Source organism: Bubalus kerabau, chromosome 9, assembly GCF_029407905.1.
Source record: "Bubalus kerabau isolate K-KA32 ecotype Philippines breed swamp buffalo chromosome 9, PCC_UOA_SB_1v2, whole genome shotgun sequence".
NCBI lineage: Eukaryota > Metazoa > Chordata > Mammalia > Artiodactyla > Bovidae > Bubalus > Bubalus kerabau.
In genome coordinates this window covers 97,527,431-97,551,391 of record NC_073632.1, presented here as the reverse complement: position 1 = coordinate 97,551,391, position 23,961 = coordinate 97,527,431, and the positions used below count along the sequence as shown (strand labels likewise).

Below are 23,961 nucleotides of genomic sequence, written 5' to 3'. Positions count from 1 at the left end.
GAGCACTGTATGCAGTATTAAAAAAAAAAATTCCTGGGGAAGTTTTTATAACTTTGGACAGACCTGTAATTTAGTTAATATCTCTTGCTTTTGAAATAAACTATTAAAATGTAAAATTTAAAAATATTTTAGAATATATCTTAAATGGGAAAAATTTTTTTTTTCTTTTTGGCTGTTCTGGGTCTTTGTTGTGGTGTGTGGGCCTCTCTTGTTATAGAGCACAGACTCCAGAGCACATGGGCTCAGGAGTTGAGGCACACGGGCTTCTTGAGTTGTGGCATGTGGGCACAGTTGCCCCCAGCATGTGGGATCCTGGTTCCCTGACCAGGGATCGAACCTGAGTCCCCTGCATTGGAAGGTGGATTCTTAACCACTGGACCACCCAGGAAAAATGTATATTTTATACCTACATATACCTTATATAAATAAATTGATATCAAATTGTATAAATATAGAATTTTAAAATTTAGAATGTGAACTTGCACTTTCAGCATTTGCTGTCTGAGATGGAGTCACTCAAGCCAAAAGTCCACGCGGTGCAGGTCTGTCAGAGCGTGCTCCGGATCCCCGAGGACGTGGTCACCAGCCTGCCGCTCTGCCACGCGGCTCTGCACCTGCAGGAGGAGGCCAGCCGGCTCCAGCACACGGCCATCCAGCAGTGCAACATCATGCAGGCATGTGCAGCCGGGCCAGCCGGCCTCTGCAGGCGGTCCCCGCGCCGCCGGCAGAGCAGCGGCAAATGAGTCATGGGCTGCTTTTCTTAGCGCTTGCGTGGGCTCAGCCATCAGAACACATCCAGAGTGTTAACTCTGACAGCTTGTTGTGATTATATAAAATAGGGACATGAAATGCTATCATTTAGATCACCCACAAATGCCTGGGGCAAGCTCTATTAAAAATATCTTTTGGTGAAAACTATCTTTAAGCAGCATATATATATATATATTATAAAAAACAACTTGTAAAGGTTAATTTTATATTCAATCATATATTTTTATGTTATTATTCATCTGAAAATCATTTAGAACTTTGTAATAAGATTTTACTGCTAAGGCATACTACAGAGGTGTTTTGTTTTTTTTTTCATATTTCAGCTTATTCAGCTTATTTTATTGCCTGAGAAGTACACCCAGCTATAACTCTTAGTCCTTTCACCTAAGAGACCGATTATTTACTAGGAAGAAATGAAACTATCGCATATCAAAGAAATGAAACTATCTCATATCTGCTTTCAATTAGTATTTCACCTCCTTTATCCAAAAATTGTATACATGCCCTCTCATTAAACCACCACTGGTCTATTTGGTCAGCTCTTCTTGCATTATCTTATGACTTGTTAGACAGTAAATTCCTGAGTGTAGAAGTCACACTTCATTGATTTTTTATAAATTTGTATTGGAGTATAGTTGATTTACAATGTTGTGTTAGTTTTAGTTGTCTAGTAAAGTGAATCAGTTATACATATATCCACATTTTTTAGATTCCTTTTCCATATAGGTCATTATAGAGTACTGAGTAGAGTTCCCTGTGCTATACAGTAGGTCCTTGTGTGAAAGTGAAAGTGTTAGTTGCTCAGTCATGTCCAACTCTTGTGACCCCAGGGACTTTGGCCCAACAGGCTCCTCTGTCCATGGGATTCTACAGGCAATAATACTGGAGTGGGTAGCCATTCTCTTCTCCAGGGGATCTTCCTGACCGAGGGATCAAACCTGGGTCTCCTGTATTGAAGGGAGATTCTTACCATCTGAGCCACCAAGGAAGCCCCAGGTCCTTATTAGTTATCTATTTTATGCATGGGCTTCCCTGGTGACTCAGACGGTAAAGAATCTGTAATCCCAGTCTCCCAGTTTATCCCCCATCTTTCCCTCCTGCATAACCACAGGTTTATTTTCTACATTTGTGACTCTCTGCTTTGTAAATAAGTTCATTATTTGTACCATTTTTTTTTAGATTCTATATATAAGTGATCTCATATAATATTTGTTTTTGTCTGACTTACTTCACTCAGTATGACAACCTCTAGACATTCTCTACCTTTGTTGCTACAAATGACATACTTCATTCTTTTTGTCTATCTCCTATTCCAGCACTTAGCTGAGTCCCTCACAGAATTTCCTTCACAGAAAAATGAAGTAATCATGTTTTTCGTAGTACTTTTCTACCATGTTCTGGACCATAACATTGTCATCTTCGAGACAATAAAGAGAAGAAGGAGGATCTACCACTTCAGTTCAGTTCACTCCAGTTGCTCAGTCGTGTCTGACTCTTGCCACCCCATGGACTGCAGCATGCCAGGCTTCCCTGTCCATCACCAACTCCTGGAGCTTGCTCAAACTCATGTCCATCAAGTTGGTTGTGCCATCCAACCATCTCATCCTCTGTTGTTCCCTTCTCCTCCTGCCTTCAATCTTTCCCAGCGTCAGGGTCTTTTCCAGTGAGTCAGTTCTTCGCATCAGGTGGTCAAAGTATTTGGAGCTTCAGCTTCAGTTTCAGTCCTTCAAATGAATACTCAGGACTGATTTCCTTTGAGATTAACTGGTTTGATCTCCTTGCTGTCCAAGGGACTCTCAAGAGTCTTCTCCAGCACCACTATGTTCAGTCCATCAATAATCTTGATGAAATGTTTTAGAGAGAAGGTGCTGAAATATCAGCAGAAAACTGGGAATTTGAATCATCTAGGAATTTTCCCCATCATTTTTTTGCTCCCTTGACTCATGGGTAAATAGACATTAACACCAGAGTTTGTCAGACAGCAGCACAGAGGCACACACACAGTTATTGATATCAACAGATAATCGTCTATGCTTTTGTTTTTTCCTTCAAAGGAGGCTGTGGTGCAATATGAACAATATGAGCAAGAAATGCAGCACCTCCAGGAACTCATAGAAGGAGCTCACAGAGAGATTGAGGATAAGCCTGTGGCCACCAGCAACATCCAGGAACTGCAAGCCCAGATTTCTCGGCATGAGGTAGGACAGGCCAAGTTCAAGGGCAGGGCCCTGGTGTGGTAAGAATATGTGATTGGTTTTTAGCATAACATGTTGGGGCATAACATGTTGGGTTCTTGGAGAGCTTCTTTGGCTGTCTTTGCATTTTGAGTGCTCATGAGTCCTCCACTTAATTCCAAAACCTTTTGACCCAACATTCATGACATGTCTGTCTCCACCATGACCCACTGACTGCTTCCATCAGAATTCTCACAATTCATACACCAAAACACACTATCCTCCCTGTCTTCTTTCTTTCTTTATTCATTTGGCCTCTCCATGCTGCATATGGGATCTTAATTCCCCGACCAGAGATTGAACCTGTGTCTCATGCACTGGAAGTGTGGAATCTTAACCACTGGACTGCCAGAGAAGTCCCTGTACTCTCTGTGTTTACAGATTATAGGAACAACAACGCTCAAAGCCTTGCTGCTTTGATAGCCCTCATTAAAAAGAAGGGATATTTCATGTTAAAGAGAAAATCATTTGCTCTTTCACATATAGGTCATTTCACCTCCTTTTACCAAAATCAGTGAATGGCTCATATTGTTGGTTTTGATGATTACTGTGTTATGACTCTTAGCAGCTTTTTCATTTTCAGATATGCCTCCTTCCTTGTATCTTTGGCATCATTATGACCTTGAGGACTTGAACACCCTTTGTGCAAACTTGGTCTCAGAGATCATATACCTCGAGTGTTTCAGTTCCTTCAGGAGAGCAGTGACTTTCCTTTCCTGACTTGTTAAATCCTGTATAGGTCACATTGACTCTTTCCTTGGGGGCTGATTACAGCATCATGAATTTTGGAAAGTTACTAGAGGAGGGCGTGTCTTCTTTCTCTGTGCCAAGGATAGACATTTAGCTTATCCTTCCATCTACTCAATTTTAACTGTGTTCTCATAAGAGCAACAAAAATTTCCAAACCAAATATCATAGTAAGGTTCTCATAAGATTCAGTTGTTGAATTTTTAGCAATTGTTGTTAAATAATTGTTGGAAAATCTCACTCCCTCCGCCTTGGCAAATGCAGTTCTTTAACTTCTTGTCACAGCCAATGCATCACATTCATGTATGATTTATAAAATAATGTAAATAAATATCCTACCTCCATTTACTCCTATACTGTAGATAATCATCTATGTTAACTATTCATTTCTCTTCTGTCACTGGTTAAATGAAAAGATGTTTTGCAAATACTTGAAAACTATATATAAGGCATACACTAGACTTCATGCTAAGTCGCTTCAGTCGTGTCCGACTCTGTGCGACCTCATAGACAGCAGCCCACCAGGCTCCCCTGTCCCTGGGATTCTCCAGGCAAGAACACTGGAGTGGGTTTCCATTTCCTTCTCCAATGCATGAAAGTGAAAAGTGAAAATGAAGTCACTTAGTTGTGTCCGACGTTTAGCGACCCCATGGACTGCAGCCCACCAGGCTCCTCGGTCCATGGGATTTTCCAGGCAAGAGTACTGGAGTGGGGTACCATTGCCTTCTCCATTAGACTTCATAATACACATTTATTCTGAAACTACTTTTAATCCCACATCATAAGATCCAGAATTTTGTTGCAACAACTTTTCAACCACAGCACAGAAAATACTTTTTTTTAATCTATCTGGAATGACAATAATTATCATTACTATAGATTTTTTGTTGTTTTATGTGTTTTAAGACAGTTTACAGTGTTTTCCAGATTATCTTTCACAAAAATCCGATGAGCTTAAGAATTTGTGTGGGTGTGAATTGTCTTCATTTTACTGATAAGAAAACAGAAATTAATTTTTTAGAATGACTTCTTAAGCCTCCAAATGTAGTAGCTGATAGAAAACAGATTCTAATCTGGTACATTTGGGGACTTCCCTGGTGGTCCAGTGGTTAAGACTCAAAGCTTCCACTGCAGGGGGGTACGAGTTCAATCCCTGCTCAGGGAACTAAGACTGAAAAAAAAAAAAAAAGAATGATGGTGTAGGAGAATAAATGACTTGCCAGCTCTCAGCAGAGTCAGCCATAGATGGTCCTCTGGCTCCTGTTCAATGATCTGTTCATTTTGTCGCATCTTCTTCTCCCAGTTCTAAACATTAGTGCAGACTGTGTTAGTCTTGGCATGTGATTTAGAGTGCATTTGCATGTTTATAATGACATAGTCCTGCATCAGGCTCATTGTTTATGTAAAACAAACACAGGAAGGAAAGTGTGGTGGAGGGCAGTGGGGGTGGAGGTGGGGGTAGGGGGAGTCGTTGGGGAAGCCTGATTTATAACAGGGAATTCTGGGAGAATGTTTTTTCCTGTTTTTTTATGTGTGTTTTTAATGGATTTTCATCTTGAGGTGAGGCTAGTTTCCATTTGCTTAACTTTAACTCATAAAGATGACTAATTATTTGTTTATTTCTAGGGAATTCACTTTTTTCCCTGTAATTTTTCAAATGTTACATTTAATTAAAAAAAAAAGTGATCCTGTCACTTTTAAGGCATAGGAGAGACTCTCAGAGCTGCTTTCCACGTGACACAGAAGGCATGCTCCTGGGTGCAGGAGGTTGCCTAGAGGGCACCTTCCCTCAGAGCAGCCTCTGTACCCGAGTCCCCACTTGTACACTCATCCCTTGTCTTGATCTTCAGAAATACTCAGTTAAAACTACACATACATATGCTTCCTGAGTGTGGAGAACTCATTAACTCATCCATGCTCCTTTTTAATTTAGCGAATTTGACCCCCAACCCACAAAGCTCCTGGGATACCGGCAGAGAACTATTTCTTCAAGGGAGTCTCATGGACTAATGATAAAAGGCAGATTTTCATAGGCCTAATAAATCAAAATCTTTTGGAGCCTAGATCAGAACTGCATTGCTAGCAAGCAACTCAGATGAGTTTTATACCCAATAATTTGAGATTTAGAAAACAGGCATTTGCTGTCAGTGTGCTAAGCAGGGTACTGCCATATGGGACATGACCATCCCTGTGGGCATGAATGGTGGAAGGACTGAGACTAACTCGGTTGCTCACAGAGTCCTCAATTTTACCAGATGGGCAGCCGTGGTATGAAGGCTCAGTGGAGTATATGAGGGAAATTTTCATGAATGCACAAAGTTTTAGCTGAAAACATAGAATTCAAGGAGTCCAGTGAGCTGGTAGATGACTTCCAAACATGCATGGTTACTAGTTATTATAGAGTATTCATATGTTAGGCATGAAAGCATATGTGATAAATAGCTATTTAAAAATCCTATTAGGGGAATTTCCTGGCAGTCTGGTGGCTAGGCCTTGGTGGTTTCAATGCCATGGGCCTGAGTTCAATCCAGGGAACTAAGATCCATCAAGCTGTGTGACTAGGCCAAAAAAAAAAAAAAACAAAACCCTATTAGGTTTAACTAAGTATCTGCAACCCTGAAAGGTAAAGAAGTGATGATTTCTACTTTTTAAATCCTAGATTAAAAAATTCCTATACTTTCTACTAGAAGTCAAGAGGACAGGCTGCTAAGCTGAATTCTGCTGGATTGTTTTCCCTTACACCGACACAGTCGGTTTTGGTTGGGAGGGGAAACACAAAGTGACACAATCACAAAATGGTGCGTTTGTGTGTACATATACATATACACACAGAAGGCAATGGCACCCCACTCCAGTACGCTTGCCCGGAAAATCCCATGGACAGAGGAGCCTGGTAGGTTACAGTCCGTGGGGTCGCAAAGAGTCGGACACGACTGAGTGACTTCGCTTTTCATACATATACACATGTATATATATATACACATGTATCATTTTGTTATTGTTATTTTGTTTCTGAACTTCAAGTTCAAAGCTGTAGTTTGAATGTCAGGTTCAAAGCTCTCCTTTGAGTGTATACACACACATTTTAAAGACTCACAAAATGTGTACCGCACAAGCACTAAATGACAGCTTTTCAAGTGAAGAAGCCAAATAAAAGGAATAGAAAAAAAAGCAGAGATTTTGTACTTTTAGGATTAATATTTTTGTTAACATGAATGTAAAAAAAAAAGAATGCTTACATGTTCATTTTTTAATCTTTGAAGTAAAGAAAGTATAAATTTAACATTTTAGGATTACCATTTTAGATTATTTTAGAATTTTAATACTATAATATTTGTTTTTTAAGAGCTATGTGCTATTCAGAATATATTTTCAATTAGCTCCTTGTAAAAATTTTAAAACCTCAAAACAATTTTTTTGACTAACAAAGGAAATCAAAAGACATTATAATGGAACAGAACTTCAAGTTCAAAGCTCTAGTTTGAGGCATCAGAAACATTAGAGGCATAATGGAGTACATGAGGGAAATTTTCATGAATGCACAAAATTTTCTTTGGGGAGGAAAATGCATCAAAAATAAGGATTTCCTAAGTAGTCTTTAGCTTATCTGCAAAAAACAACTCGCCAGGGTCACAGGAATTCAGGAGCAGTTTACTTTATGACTCGTCTGTCACAAATGACTGCTCTGTTTGACATATTCGAGATGGTAAGAACCCAGCATTGCATTTTTGGCAGTTTTAGTCATCACATGACCTAATTTCCATGGCATGAACCATCTGGCAATTTCAGACTCCTCAGGCATTTTAAAGAAAGTTGCCAGTCTTTAACGTTACCCAAATGCCAGGCCAGCCCTGAGCATCTCTGGGATTAGAATCCCTGCCGCCTGGCTCCGTGCCTCCCGCCGCGCGGTCCCCACCGCCCCTCCCGGCCCCGCCGCGCTGTGGTCTGGCTCGGGGCGCGCGGCAGGCAGGCTCCGCGCTCGCACCGTCCACATCCTGCCTCCCCGCCGCTCGGTCTGGCGCGGCTCTGTGATTTCATTGGCCAGCCCCGGAGGAAGATGAACGCTTCTAGCTCTGTTTCCTTCTGATGCTGCTGTGACACCCGAGGCGGGGGGGGAAATGTTTCCTCAGGAGCTGGCTCAGAAAATCAAGGGCTACCAGGAGCAGATCGCCTCTTTGAACTCCAAGTGCAAGATGCTGACCATGAAAGCCAAGCACGCCACCATGCTGCTGACGGTGACCGAGGTGGAGGGGCTGGCGGAGGGCACGGAGGACTTGGACGGGGAGCTCCTCCCCGCGACCTCGGCCCACCCCTCTGTGGTCATGGTGAGTAAGGGTCAAGGCCGGCTTGCCAGTGCGCTGTCTTCCTTCTGTCTCCTGGCTAGTGGCCTGAGCTCCTTTCAGGGGGCTTGGTATTAGGGATCTTGCAGATATGAACTGAGGAACAGTCCCCTTAACTCTCTGACTACATTTGGGCCGAGGCCAGTCTTTGACACTGTAAACAGTGGCAGTTGAAGCGAAGCTGTTTGAGACTCCGTAATTACTTAATGTGCTGAAGGTCAGCCCTGCATTTGTTTATAATTTAGCAATAATGCTCAGAGGCTCTGAGCGTCAAAAAAATTCCTTTGCACAGTTTTCTAGTTTTCTGGGGGAATGGGAGAATCACGCTACATACATTTGTGTATGTGTGTGTGTTTCCTGGTAATGTGCTGGGTGACTAGGTGTGCTTGCCTATTCTGTCGTATAAATGTTTCATAATATATCGAAGAAAAGCTATTATTAGAAGAATAAGATAATAGAAAATCCAACAGTTAACTTTGGATTAAAATAAATTCCATTCATTTCTATCTGCAATATTATTTCCCCCATCACTGTACATCTAAAGTGAGTTCATTATCCTCTTAATTCATTGTTTTCCAGCACTTATATTTTCACACATATGTACTGTGTCTTTGGTAGTGTATAACCAAGCCTGACCTCTTTTTGTGATATATTACTTTGGGTACATTTGTCTCACTAGAATAGTTGGAATTTGAAATACCTACAAAAGACCAAGCCTTAATTCATAGACCGTTCTCTCATTTGTATGCTTTGTGATTTTTAATCATTATTTATAAAGATACAGACAATCAAGAAAAGGAACATAAGTTAAAGAAATATTTAATCGACAATGAAACTCCATGATGTGACATGTATCCCCTACCCATGTGTGTTTTACAATGGTCCCTAATGTCATAGTCACTTGAGGACAAAACTTTCAAATAGTAACACAGAATTTGTATGTAAATTGAGATCTCAGTAACTCTAACTTTTGTTGTATGGTTATCTCTGTTTTAACCGGTGCCTGGTCAGGTGTTTTGTTAATATAACTAACCGATTTTCGTGTCCTTTGGGCCACATTCTATGTGACAGATGACTGCAGGTCGCTGTCACACTTTGCTGTCACCTGTCACTGAGGAGTCTGGGGAGGAGGGAACCAACAGTGAGATCTCCTCTCCGCCTGCTTGCCGCTCCCCTTCACCTGTGGCTAATACAGATGCCTCTGTTAACCAGGTACTGCCCACTTGGCATCCCTCTAGCTCAGATCTCTGAACGGATGCAGGACTCCATTCTCTGTTCTTATTAGACTGTGGGTATGGCTCGTAGACTTTGAGAATCTGTCACACCATTAGGTGTGACAGTTGCATAAACTGGGATTATCATGTGAGACCCACGCTGGCTTAACCTACCATCTCTCCTGGGCTACTGAGATGCGATGAGCAAAAATTAGGTCACAGAAACGAGAGCTGCAGAAGGGCCTGTTTTAAGGCATTATGGCTTTAGCATCTAACAGCTGTTTGTAATGGAGTACTGCATCCTAATAGAAAATGAAATGTTCATGTCACCTTTGTAAAATAACATGATTCTATTGCTGTTGTTAACATTCATTGAACAAAGTTTTGACACTTGCCAGCTCGGATTTTGAAGATGGAAAATTTATCTTCACCATATAATATAACAAAGACTTCTTCATTATTTACTAGTTGCCAACCAATTTAAAGGCCATCTGTCAGTATATACGTTAGTGCCTAACTAGATCTGTGTTTTGAGTTTTCTTATCTGTCGATAACCTTAAGTTTTATTTTATATAAAATGGGGACAACAGCTTCTCATTATGAGGTGCCTTTTGAGTGTACATTCCATTAAATATAGATCATACTAAATTAAATATCTCAAAAATTTTCATGAAAAATATTGCATAGAAATCAAAAGGATGTTTTTATAATAATCAGAATTGTTTAATGCATATTGAATAATGCTTTCTTTTTTTTTCTTTAGCCAAAGAACCAAAAAAAATTTTCTAGTTGCTTTACTATGAAATTACTTGTGTTCAAAAAAGCTGAAATTTATTATCAAGGGAGAAGCATTGACCAGAGCAAATGTTCTATAAGCTATATTACCAACCAATTATATTATTTTATTTTAAAGCAAAAGCATTCAAAATAGGATTTCTGTGATATAGAGAGCCCACCTCCCTCCAAACAAGGAAAATAAAGCAATGAAATCTTTCGATAAAATAATTCTCTTGGTAAAAATCTATGGAGCTCTAAGAAAGGTATCAGTTCATTCATTATCAGCTAGCTAGCTTGCTTGGCATGAAATCTTGTGCTAGGATCCAGAGATATAATAAAGGATGAAATAGCAGTGGCCCCTGCTTTCAAGCACCTTATAGTTGAGTGAGAAAAGTGGCCATAAGTTGAATAATAACAAAAGTGTTAGGGGAAATTGTAAAAAAGGAGAAGTTCACGGTGTTCTGGAGGATTTGGGAAACTGTTCTCCAAATTCTGATTTTAAAATATGAATTACTCATTCTTTGACGATGTGTTCTTCCCTGTGGCCGCAGATGTCATTAGAATCATAGAAATATGGCTAGAGTCAGCTTTTTATTGTGTAAGAAAATGTATCCTATACGATGGGTTTAATGTTCTTAAAATTTCCAAGTTGAACAATGAACACTGACTGTTGGGCTAACACTATGGAAAGAATATCCCTCTTCTAAATTATAAATCTCAGTGCTGCATCTTATGAAGTATCTTTCCTTGTACAGGTGAAAGTCTTCTGTAAATGATGTTGTATGCAAGCATTTTCATTACAATTGCTTTAACTGTCAAGCTCAATCAAATCTCCAAATTATGAGCAAAATTATGCTTTGTCTTAATCCCATGTTGACCCCCCTCCCAGATCACAGGAAAACTTTGATTTAAATTTTAATATTAACCTGACATAGTATTATATAAATTAGGGGAAACAGATCTTTATTTCTTTCATGTCAGACTTTACTCCCAGGAAGTTGTTAGAAAGCATGTGTTATGCTTGGTGTTATTCAAACAAATTGACCCCGTCATTCCAGCCACATGCAATTCTCATCGAGTGATGTAAGTCAGAGGAAAATGAACAAATACTGCAACATGGCCAGTGATGCCTGCATTTACAAAACTTTCTCTTGAAGCTGAGGAAAACGTTTAGAATTCCTATAAGTTCCAGTTTGCAGACTCAAAACACTGCACAGAATGTACACAGCTGTTTCAAGGAAGGGCCAAATATAACTGCTTTATAAAATCACAGCTGTTAAAAAAAAAAAGACTGTGTGCTTGCTACTTCTGTAAGTAGATCTCCATTATATAACTAACTGATCTCCCCACAGTCAGTGTGTTCTGTCTCTGACAGTAGTTATTAGCTGAAATGTGATAGCGGTTTAGTTTACTTGAGGAGAGAAATAATGAGACATCCCCAGACTTTGCTGCAGGATTCTTGATCCTATTAAAAGCAAGCCAAGACTTGGGCTCCTCCTCGGAAGAGTTGAGGAAAGTAGAAGTTTGAAAAGAGCAGTATTGTAGTAAGTAGAATCCCCGTCTCCAGTTTAAAAGCTGGGGATGGATCCCAGCTCTTCTGCTAAGTTGCATGTACCTGGAAAGTCCCTCATTTGTAATGGGAAGCAGTGCTACTTAATTCACCACATTGTGAAAGTTAAATGCGATGTGGATTCTGAAAGCACATTTTAGATTGGAAAAGGAATCAAAATGTAGCAGTTTCCAAATTCAATTCCGTAGGAATCTGCTAGATAATAACCCCTTTAATGTAGACACGTAACCAACAAGAGATATATCTAGGGGTGATTCCTCACTATAACAAAAATTTAGTAGTTACTTATAAAACTGATCAATTTATTTTATTACATCTATGTAGTCCTCAAATAGATGCAAATTATTAATCTATAAAAGGTGATATTTTCAAATTATTTTAAGAAATTTGAGACACAGAAGCCAGAAAACAGATTTTTTTTGTAACAAATGTATTTTACTTTATTCTTTTGGGCTTTCATTATTTATAATAGAGTATTTAAAATTTTTACATCAAAACAACTATTTGCTTTTCCTTGTGGACACTCATAGTACTATTAATACCATCCATGTAAGCAAAATAATAGAGTTTAAAGAAGTCTTTTTAGAGAACGTCCCTGGTGGTCAGTGGTTAACACTCTGCATTTCCAATGTAGAAGATATGGGTTTGATTCCCGGTTGAGAAGGTTAGAAGATCTTAAATGCCATGCAGTGCAGCAAAAAAAAAAAAAAAGAAAGAAAGAAAAGTGCTTTTACATATACAGTTTTTTTATGAATGTATATGTTATTGTTGTTTAGTTGCTAAGATGTGTCTGGCTCTTCGTGACCGCATGGACTGTGGCCCACCAGGCTCCTCTGTCCATGGGATTCTCCACTGGAGTGGCTTGCCATTTCCTTCTCCAGGGAATCTTCCTGACCCAAGGATTAAACCCAAGTCTCCTGCATTCCAGGTGGATTCTTTATCACTGAGCCACCAGGGAAGCCCAATGAATGTATATACCTGCCTGTTATTTGCCAAACACTCCATGGTATGCTCAGATTCAGACACTTGCACAGTTTTTAAGGAACTCACAGTCCATGTGAGAGCAGGCACATGGTGACCATGGAGTGGGACAAGTGCTCTGAGGGCGGGAAGCAGAATGTGAAGGAAGGACACAGGGTAAGTACCTAAACAAGGCTGGAGTTCAGTGGGTCGAGGACTCCCCCCTTTAGTTTTAAAGTAGTATAAGTCAGGTACAGTTGGAGTGCTCTAGAGTGAGGAGAAGTCTTTCAGGCAGAAAGAAGCACATATAGGAAGTTTTTTCAGGCGGCAGGAAGGAAAATGGCCTAGCAAAGCAACTGCAAATAACATCAGAATAATGGGAGAAGCATAGATTTGGTGAAGGAGATGGGGGGAGAAATGAAGCTGAGGGGGATATAGGAAACACACCCTGATGCCACACGAAAGAATCTGAACTTTGTCCAGGAGCTAATAGTTAACCACTGAAGGAATTTAACTAGAAGCTCTGCACAGAAGTGAGCTGTAGAACAGATTCTTCAGTATCACTATAGACAGGAGGATGGTGATGGACAAATCTAGAGCCAGGGAAGTGAGTGAGGGACAAAAGTTTACACACTCTGGTGTCTGGTCCAGTCATTCAGACTGATGACTGATCACCAGTCATTTACTGGTGATGTAAATGAAAGAAACAGCCAGGGGGCTGTGGGGCCCTGACAGAGCCTCCCCACATGAACTAGGCAGCCTTTCCTCTCTTAGAATTACCGTAGGCATGTGAATGTGGAATCCTGTCTTACCTGGATTCTGTTTGCAGAGGAAGCCATGAATCGGGATTCTTACAAAAGCACCCTTTCTGGTTGAGGAGAAATTCAAAACAATTTAAAACACTGTATAAGCCAAGCTAAATATATGCAGGCTAGAGGTAACCTGCAGGCTGCCAGTTTGCAACCTCAGAGTTAGGAAGTTGTCGCTATAACCTGAACTTGAACTTGAACCCAACCTGTGCTGTGGCAAAGGTATAGAACTTCATTCTTACATGCGCAGCAGTGGTCAGGAAGAGAAGGAATGGAGAATAAATCCCAAGTGAGGTGATTAGAAAGATGGATAAAACTTCATTCATTCATTGAAAGATGGACAAAACGTCATCATTTTTCCTAAATCCATTTCTTATCCTCCATGTGGTTTTTTTGATTGGTTTGCTTGTTTGTTTTTTTTCAAGTATTGAGTTTGAAGAGACTATGGGATCAACTTGTACAACTCATTATGTGAGTCTGGAGCTCATAAATATAGCAGTGTTTAAGAATGAGTGCACAAAACAAAAGAGAAAGACTGAATGACGAGAGAGGTAGGAGAACAGAGAGGGTAAAATGAAAGTCTTTTCCAAGAAGGGATGATCAGTGGTACTGAATTCCAGTGAGAAACCAGGCAAGAGAAGATTCGAAAAATAATCATTTTATATCATAGAAAACAGCCACTGATGATTATGGCCACAGCACTTTTAGTGGAGTTGCTAGAATCAAGGCTCAGTTGGGTATTTAGAAGTGGACGGGTGAACATATCAAGTGTAAACTACTATCTTCAGAAACTGAATTATGAAGCAAAAGGGAGAAAACAATGGTTAGAAATGTGTGTGCAAATTGTATTTGTGTGTAATGAGTCATTATGTTATGATTTGTAGAACTTTCTAATATATGATACCCTAAAAGAAAAAAACAAAGAAGGCTGTGTGTAGGTGTTTTCAGACGGAAAAGATTTATTTATATGCTAAGGGGAAAGTCAGTGGAGATGGAGTAGATATTAATGAACCAAGATCCTTGAGAAAGGGAAGGTGGATGAGGTTGTAGGGGCAGGTAAGAGGATTATCTTTACTCAAGAGGACTAGAATGAGTAAAATAGAGGTGAGTCTGAATATAGACAGACCTTTGAAAATTTGAGAAGTTGCAGAAATATCCCAATTTGTGTGTGTACATGTGTGCACACACATATGCATTCTGTAAGGAAAAGTTGGATTGAGTCATAGTTGGGGTTTTCCAAGTGGTTGAAGCAGAACTTAAAGGGACAAAGGAAACACAGCTGTTGGCAAGAGAATGGTTTACATCACTTAGTCAGAAATATACTCAGGGTGAATCAGTTCAGTGACGACAACCTGTCGTGTTCAAGGAGGGCAAGTGGGCGAGGATGGATGGATATAAGGTTGTCAGGGACTTGAAAATACCAAGATGATCTGCTTGAGATGAGTGACAGGGTTAGGGATGAAAAGGAACCAGTCTCCATGCTCCAGTGTCATCAGTAAATGTGGAGGACTTACCTGGAGGCCTCAGCAATAAGAAGATCGTAGAGGGTCTCATGGCCACTCAGATATCACTTTATTTAATCCTCGAATCTACCCAGGGTTGTGCAGATGAGGGAGTCTATGCACAAGATGTGAGTGACTTTCTCCAATTCTATGGTGGTGGTGGTGATTTAGTCGCTCAGTCCTGTCAGATTCTTGTGACCCCATGTACTCTAGCCCACCAGGCTCCTCTGTCCATGGGATTCTCCAGGCAAGAATACTGGAGTGGGTTGCCATTTCCTTCTCCGGGGATCTTCCCGACTCAGGTATCGAACCTGGGTCTCCTGCATTGCAGGCAGATGATTTACTAACTGAGCTACAAGGATCCAATTCTCTAGCTACTTAGAAGGTGAATTTCACCTGGGGTCTCAGGTGTCCTGACTCCTCCAGTGTCAGACTCCTGTCTGAACTCATTCTACTATACAACCCTGCTTCTGCCCTAGTATTGACCCCAAGACACCAGGCTCCTTCCTGCTGTTGCCTTGGTTTTTCCCAGGTATCTGGGGCCTTCAATACTTTTTACCAAGACATTATCATCAATAAGGCTCAGGTTTTTAATCTTAAACAGTACAACTGTGAAGTAGTGAAATTTATAATAGTATTTTCCACAATATAAACAGTACTCCCTTCAATTTCTATAAATATATAGATACACAACCATAAAAACAATTAAAAGCATATGAATTATGTATCTTGATATAGTAAATTCTATTATCAATACTAATAAAACATGTCATGTTACTTATTGCCCAAGATATAAAAAATTCAAAAGCCTCCTGTTTCAGCATCCACTTTGTTTCTTGTGTTCTTCCAGGAATTGAATAGAGGAAAACCTCATTATTATTTGTTTCTTAGAGTAGTTTTAACCTCCCCATTACATTTTCCCTTATTAAATATTAATATATTTATAATTTAAGTAATTTATTAACATGTTTAATTAAGACATATTTAAATAACATATTAACATATTTACATTAATTTCTGTGAATAAAGAACTCAAATATTGAAAATCTGGCTATACCTGAAAAACTTTTCAGAGATTCAAATGTATTTCAATCAAAGGTTTTTAAAAGTTATTCAAAACTGATCAACATATTCATCACCATTTCAGGAAATACATCATTTAGATTCTCCTTTTTTTCTGGTTAATCAGTCTTGAAGTGTGTATACCAGTTAAATTCTTTGTATTTTAATTTTGCCAAATATAAAGTAGGAATGAGTTTTGGCAACTTGAAATATTGGTAAATTGCTTTTTATATGAATCAACATCTGAAAGCAACAACAGTGTGCTTTGATATGACCTTCTTATCACAGGAGTTTACTAACTTTGATGGTTGTAGCCCCCGGGCCCAGGTATGAATCCTAAAACTTTCCTCTGCATGACAAGCACAGTGACCTAAGTTTTGTCTTCCTCTTGCATCTAACACTGTACCTTGCTCCTACAGGACATCGCTTATTACCAAGCCTTATCTCCTGAGAGGTTACAGACCGATGCTGCCAAGGTTCCCCCCAGCACGCTGCCACCCCAAGAGCTCTATGAACCAGGACTGGAGCCTTCCGCTACTGCGAAGCTGGACGATTTGCAGCGCTCTTGGGAAACCTTAAAGAATGTGGTAAGTCTGCCAGATGTGGGACTATTTAGCCCACGAGACAGAGGAGCCTGGCGGGCTGCAGTCCTAGGGTCGCAAAGAGTCGGACACAACTGTGCACACACTCAAGACACCAGATTTCCTTAGTGATTGTCTTATGAAATAAGTGCCTAATGTTTGCACATCCCGTGTACAGTTGAATAGCCTCAGTTGAGTCACAGAGGTAAAGCAGTGAGGAAAGAAATGTCGTAATCTAGAAGATAAGGGGTGGGAGACATTTGGTAATATCCCTTTTCTTCTTTAGATCAGCGAGAAGCAGCGCACACTCTATGAAGCCTTGGAACGCCAGCAGAAGTACCAGGACTCCCTCCAGTCCATCTCCACGAAAATGGAGGCCATCGAGATGAAACTCAGTGAGAGTCTGGAGCAGGGCAGGAGTCCCGAGAGCCAGATGGCCGAACATCAGGTAAGAACAGCCATGACTTCAGCTTCCTGCTTGATCAAACTGGTGCACCCTTATTTATGACTGACTGCTCAAGCCGGTGCATAAGAGGGCAGGCTGGCATGTTTCACTGATCAACTGTTACAGAGTCAGCAAGATTCCAAGTGGTGGTTTTGTTTCCATCATTGCTTCAGGAAGGGATCCAAGAGGGGAAGAAAGGAATTCAGGCGTTGGTGTTGCTTTTTCACGTTTATTATTACATAAACTGTCTTTCCTTATTGTTGCCACATTATTTTTATTTCGTTTTGAACTATTATCATAACAATAAAAGGCACCCCACATCTACCCTCTCTGGGTATTGTTTTTTTTTTAATTAAATTAATGAATTTATCCTTTTTGGCTGCACTGCCCAGCCTATGGGATCTCAGTTTCCCGATCAGGGATCAAACCCGTGTCCCCTGCAGTGGAAGCACAGAGTCCTAACCACTGGACTTCTGGTGAGTTGTTTAAAGAAACTTAGCCAGTGAGTCCCTGGAGGAGGGCATGGCAACGCACTTCAGTACTCTTGCTGGAGAATCTTATGGACAGAGAAGCCTGGCGGGCTACAGTCTTTGGGGTCACAAAGAGTCAGACACGACTGAGCATCTGAGTGTGTACCGGGTACCTTCTTATTACTTAGAATAGCTCTGAGACTTCAGCGGGCAAAGCAGCAGTTGAAGAAAAAGGGTTTCCAAGTTATAATCCTGTGGTTGTCCCAGACTTAAATCATTTATTAAAAGGTACACTGGGAAAAAAAGGAAAAAGGTACACTGGATGATGCTTCAGCTTTAGGTGAGAAACAGAGATGAGATGATTACATTAACCTAGCTCAGACACTGTTAGAAATGCATCACTTTATAATGCATGCTAAGTGCATAGGTTAATAATGCTTTAGCAATATTATCAGATTACTATTAACGCGTAACTGAGTCCAAGATACTGAGGTGTATCAGTATCTTTACAGTTACCTAAATATTCGATCACCACGGCGCAGGAAAATGCTGCCTGCCCTGACCAGATCTCAGAAGCATAAAACAACCCTATCAAAGGCAGAGGGAAAGAGAGATACTTTTAGATGCTAATTTAGAGCTGTGAAAGCATGGTATGATATATGTGTCTATCAAATAAAGACTGGGAAATTTGTCAGCTCTAAGAATGAAACTGTGTACTCTGTCTTTACTTAAAATCGTTGTAGTTTTGGAACCCACAGTAACCTTGGCATACATTGCCTGTTTATATGTATAGTCCAAGATAAAATTGTACTATTTTACAATAAAGGGCCTTGAAGTATTAACACAAAAGTGGAAACAATTCATCTAGAGACAGTATTGAGAAATAGTGGTTTCGGGTTTTTGACATTCTCGTAGCTTCTTAAGATAGACATCAGAGTGTACAGCATCCATTTTTACAGGCTTTGTTTTGGTAAAATGATTGTCTTTTGGTCTTTCTGCTATCTTAAAATCACCCACAGTCCATTTGGCTTGGGGAGGGTGCTATAAAAATACAAAATTAAAACTAACCTTTGTTTGCTTGGATCAAGCCGATCACAAGGACAGTCAGGGACTTAGGTCTCTGTTACTACCATGCTGTGTTCCCCTGAGCACCACGGTCCTTTTTAACTGATACCTCAGTTTTGTAATTGTCAACATCCACTTCATTGTCACCTGAGGGGGCTCTCTGGGTGGCCCCAGTGTGCTTCCCAGGGCTCTGTCTGCCCCTCACCTCTCCAACCCTTCACTGTACCTGTACTAGCCAGAGAACATCCATGCATTTGATTACAGCTTCTTTTAAGCAACCAAAAAGGATTAGGGAGTTTTCCAGGTGGCACTAGTGCTAAAGAACCTGATTGACGTAAGAGACATGGGTTCCATCCCTGGGTCAGGAAGATCCCTTGGAGGAGGGCACGGCAACCCATTCTAGTATTCTTGCCTGGAGAATCCCATGGACAGAGGAGCCTGGAAGGCTGCAGTCCGTAGGGTTGCACAGAATCAGACATGACTGAAGCAACTTAGCATGCACGCACAAAAAGGATTGAGGAGAAGTCGTCCAAAGGCTTGATTAGAGTGAATCTCAGTGTCACAGCTTAGTCAGTGTCCCGGTTTACAAAATTTGACTCTCTCTACTTTCAGGTACTTTCTGATCACTGTGTTTGTTCAGGGCTCATCATTCTTGTGTCCCAGGTGACAGACCACAGCTCCCAAAGACCCTTCACTGGGTCCCACAGCATTTATGAACTGAAAGTAGGGTCCTGGTGGTCTGCCTTGACCTTCCAGAGTTCAGAATTAAGATGCAAATTAACTCCCAAGCACCAGCATCACCCTGCCTCTCAGGCATTAGTATGAAAACGCACACAAACTGCATGTACAGCAGAATTATTATTTTGTTTAAGGGATCTAATGGCAAAAACTCAAAATTGCACATTAATGCTAAGCATTATAAATTAGAAGCTATCCTGTGAGTTTTCTTGTCATTAAGGCCAACCACATGATTTTCATCCCTTTCTAAATTGAGAGGGGTGATGCTATAACAATTATAGCACTGAGGAGATGTGATTCTAACTCAGTGCTTAGCCAGCATTTGCACTTAACAAGTATATTAATGCTCTAAGGAGAGGGAAGGAAATATAAATAATGTATAATTTCTTGTTTCACCACAAATCTAACATTTTCCATCTGACCTACTTTTGCTAACTTTTGCTGTCTGTACCTAAATTCTGCAAATTCTGGGACAGTGCTGCCTACATGGAAAGCTAATGGTATCATAATATCTAAATTGGTTTTTGGCTTCTGGAATGATACTTTAAAAATCCTAAGATATGATAGAATTACTCTAGTTTTTTTTTTTTTTTTTTTTTTTTTTTGATGCTGCAAAAACACTTTATTGTTTCCATTTGGTCCAAGGCTTAAGAGAGGGCTCCTGAGTGTTAAAAAGCTGCCTAGTGGCTGCAGAGAGGGGTTTGAGGCAGCCCTGACGTTAGGGGGACTGCTCAATGGCCACTGGTCTCCACAAGTTCCTAGTCGTGCTTGAGGGTGAGCCTTTCGAAGACATATTTGCCCAACCCAGCCTGGGGACCAGCCAGCCTGTGGAAGTGGGTCAGGTGGTCGCCCATGTTCTTGATGAGTTTCACCTCCTCATCTAGAAAGTGGTTCTCCAGCAAGTCACGGATGTGGGGGTCTGCACGGGCAGAACCCAGGCCATGCAGATCCCAAAGGGCCTGGCTCAGGTTCTTCTCTGTGAGAAGGGCAGCTTCCCTAGCATCCTGGGTTTTACCCCATTCATCTTGAGACAGCTTCCACACGTCCAGAAAGAGGTCACGGCTGCCATACTGATTTTGCATTTTCAAGAGATGCTTTGCACCCTCGCCCTTCTCCTTGGCCAACTTGCAGAAAAAGGTGGCCCATACCCTCCAGAGCCACATCGTCATAGTCGAAACAGAAGCCCAGAGAAAGGGAGGTGTAGGAGACCCACAGATGCATGTTAACCAGGCAGTTGACGGCGGCCTCCACCTCAGTGGAATAATTCTGACGAATCTGAGAGCTCATGGTTGATCGTTAATAAGGAGTTAAACTCAACAAATGGTGGCTGGTCCCGGTGATCGTGGACAGCTGAGTGGCTGATGCTAAAGGTTGCGACTGGAAAAAAGGTTGGAGGGTGGTCTGAGGCTGGGGCAAGGGGCGTCCCTGGATCTGTTCTGTCCAATCACTGTTGAAGCAAGAGACAGATCTATGGGACTGTTGAGCACACTTTGAGAATTACTCTTTTTAAATAAAGTCCAATGGAATGTGGGTAAGAGGGGCCAATATGATTTTCGTACTTTCTAAAGGTTAATAAAAATACTTTTATTTTTTTCTTTTCCCCAACATGCTCTGGGAAGTAATGTTTCTTTAAAGAACTATTCTAATTCCTATGCTTTTCCTCTAAACACCTGTCTAAATCTACCGAATTTGGGTGGAGTCTTGTGCCTTTCCTGTTACCCTCTTGAAATTGAACAATAGGTTTAATTTGGAGACATCAGTGCAGTTCATGAGCTGACTTGTGGCTGTTCTGCGTGTTACGGGACCTTCATTATCATGGGCAGCTAACCCTTTGTGGGTGTATGTTATCTTTGCCACCTGAACCCAGTGGTAGTTTGGAGGCAGAGCTCTGAGGTTATTTTGGTTCTGTTTCTTTAATATATGTAACTGCTCAAAGTTTGAGATGGACTGAGCTTGTGTAGACAGTTATGAAAGTCACAATGAAATTCATGTTCTCCTTTCTTGTTGAACCAGACGTGCACTCCGTGTTCTCCCCAGAGTCAGTTTAGAAAAGCCCAAGGTACTTTAAGCCAGACTGGTCATACACATGCCCTCCTTGTAAACACAAGTTAGAAACACAAAGAGGAACATTTCATCTCCTCTCCTTAGTTTTGAGTCAGGTGCTGTAGGAAAGGAAGCAGCTGGCCACCAGTTGAAAAGAGTTACAAATCAAAGACATATTCAACTGCTGGATTTTTTTGTTTTTTAGATTGAAGTTAACATCACATGAAATTAACCATTTTAAAGTGTACAGTTCAGTGACTTTTAGTTCTTTTACAAGGTTATACAATCGCCCCCCTCTATCTGGTTTCAAAACATTTACATCACCACAAAAGGAAATCCCATCTCCTGGTAAGTTTGCCTAGTGGGTCTTGAAGTTAAAACTTAACAACCTTCCCCAAAATATCCACTCTCCCTTGAGAGTAAACTGAAGCATGGACAGAGAGGCTTGACTCTAACAGTATGGAAATTAGCAGTTCTAGGATTCCTAATTCCTTTATCCCTTACTTCAGGACATTCATATAGCTGCTTTACAACATTATGAGTTTGAAAAGGAAGTAGTTCACTTCACTCTATACCTTATTGGTCAAATCCACTGAGATTAAATGAGTGAGGAAGATTTTTTTTTTTTCTGGTTGCTTTATGATTCAGATACCTGTTTTGTCTATAATGAATTGGAACTAATTCAACTAGATATGCAGAGTGCCTACTGTGTTCACAGCTGAAATAGACTTTTTCATTAACATGATTTTAGGGGGTGAAGTGAATTACCAGCACGTTATACATAACCCAGTGAGATGATTGTGTGTTACAGTGGTGGGAGGTAAATGAAAGGAGACTCTAACAGATCTGTTGGGAAAACAAGGATTTTGAAAGTTTGGAATAGTAACAGGAGTGGGTAGGAGGCACTATTAAACATGTGAGGAAAGGCATAGAATGAGAGAGTGAGAGTGGACGTGGTGTGCATTAGCAAAGGGGGCTCATCTTGTACAGAGAATCAATGCAGGAAAAAGGACAATAGGTCAGACTAGTTATGGAGAAGCCCTTAAAACAGACCAAATGATATGAATTTTATATTTTTGGCAATCAAATACCAAAAATGATTATAAAATAGGAGAAAATAACTTACTGGATGAAAAGCATTTTGAATGTATAACAAGCAATAATAGCCTGTAAATTTATTACAATCCTATGAAAATATCCTAGCAAGTTCTTTGGTAGAGATTGATAAGATAATTCTAAAATATATTGTAAATGTATGAAAAAATATATATTGAAAATGAAGAGTTAAGAACCACCAAGACAGCCTTGAAGAAGATGAATAAAATTGAAAAATGAGAGTGAGACATAAAACTAATAATTATGAGAGTGTTATATTAGCAAAAACACCACATGAGTCAGTGGAACAGAACTAGAAGCCAGAAACCCCCTCACACTACATGTCCGACTCTTTGTGACCCCATGGACAGTAGCCTGCCAGGCTCCTCTGTCCACGGAATTCTCCAGGCAAGAATACCGGAGTGGGCTGCCATTCCCTTCTTCAGGGGATCTTCCTGACCCAAGGATCAAACCCAGGCCTCCTGCATAGCAGGAAGATTCTTTACCATCTGAGCCACCAGGGAAGTCATCAGGGAAATCGATTAAAGCTGTGTGAGATACCACTAGAAAGGCTTAAATGGACAAGACCCTCAAACCAGGAGACAGAGGAATGCAATGCAACCCTGAAAAGGGTCAGCTCCTTCTGCCTGCATAGTCACAATCGTGGAGGGAGTGAGAGAGGCCAGACGCAGGACAGTACGTCAGGAGTGACTCTATTTCTGGAGAGCTCAAAACCAGACAGAAGCATCTATGGCTTTGCAAGTCCGCCCTGTGGTAATCTCTGGAAAGCAGAAAGGCTGTAACAGGATGAAGTCCAAGGGGATTGTAGAATCCTGGGAATGTTCACTTTCTCAGTTTGGGTGCAGGAGCATGAGGAGATACAGTTTGTGATAATTCACAGAACTGTACACTTACTGTCTGTACTTTTCTAGATGTATATACATACTTCAGTATCATAGTTTACTTAAACGGGGATTGGACATGATGACATCCTGATATTAGGGAAAAAAGAGGGTCTGTTTTTTGGCTTTAATGTCTCTTGACAGCCCACTCTGAGGAGGCACTTGGCTCACAGCGAAGCCTGCGGAAGAGATGGGAATCATGCAAGTAGGGTATACTGCAAACTATGAAATATTGGCAACTATAAAATCAGTGATTCTTCACTTGGGTCATGATTGTCCCTCCTGTGGAGGGGCTTTTTTTTTTTTTTCTAATGCGTCATTGAAATCCCAAATAAGAATTTCTCCTGTCAAGATTCTAGCTAAGGACTTCCCTGGCATCCCAGTGGTTAGGATTCTGTGCTTTCACTGCAGAGAGCACGGGTTCCATCCCTGATTGGGGAAACTGCATGGCACAGCCACAAAAACGAAAAAAAAAAAAAGATTCCAGCTAAAGAGCAAATCATAAAATACAAAAAATGAGAAATGCAGTGTATAATTGTGATGACTGTTAAACAGGAAATAGGATGCTATTCAAAGACAGCAATAGAGTTTTGTTTTATTTTTTGAATGAGTAGTCATGAAGGCAATGGCACCCAA

At 40.6% G+C, this 23,961-nt stretch overlaps 1 protein-coding gene and 1 pseudogene across 16 annotated transcripts in view; one reads left to right on the top strand and one right to left on the bottom strand.

Annotated features, from left to right (window-relative positions):
* The window catches only part of SYNE1 (spectrin repeat containing nuclear envelope protein 1), a 495,794-nt gene that overhangs the window by 301,746 nt on the left and 170,087 nt on the right, over window positions 1-23,961 (top strand). For 15 of the 16 annotated variants that reach the window (XM_055535999.1, XM_055535996.1, XM_055535994.1 and 12 more), the window contains 6 exons: window positions 492-674; window positions 2,826-2,969; window positions 7,883-8,077; window positions 9,164-9,304; window positions 16,406-16,573; window positions 16,854-17,015. In XM_055535999.1, coding sequence (XP_055391974.1) covers window positions 492-674; window positions 2,826-2,969; window positions 7,883-8,077; window positions 9,164-9,304; window positions 16,406-16,573; window positions 16,854-17,015 — 993 coding nt within the window. The remainder of the gene's footprint in view (window positions 1-491; window positions 675-2,825; window positions 2,970-7,882; window positions 8,078-9,163; window positions 9,305-16,405; window positions 16,574-16,853; window positions 17,016-23,961) is intronic. The other variant, XM_055536003.1, reaches the window with a different exon arrangement.
* On the bottom strand, window positions 20,044-20,572 carry LOC129620162 (ferritin light chain-like; annotated as a pseudogene).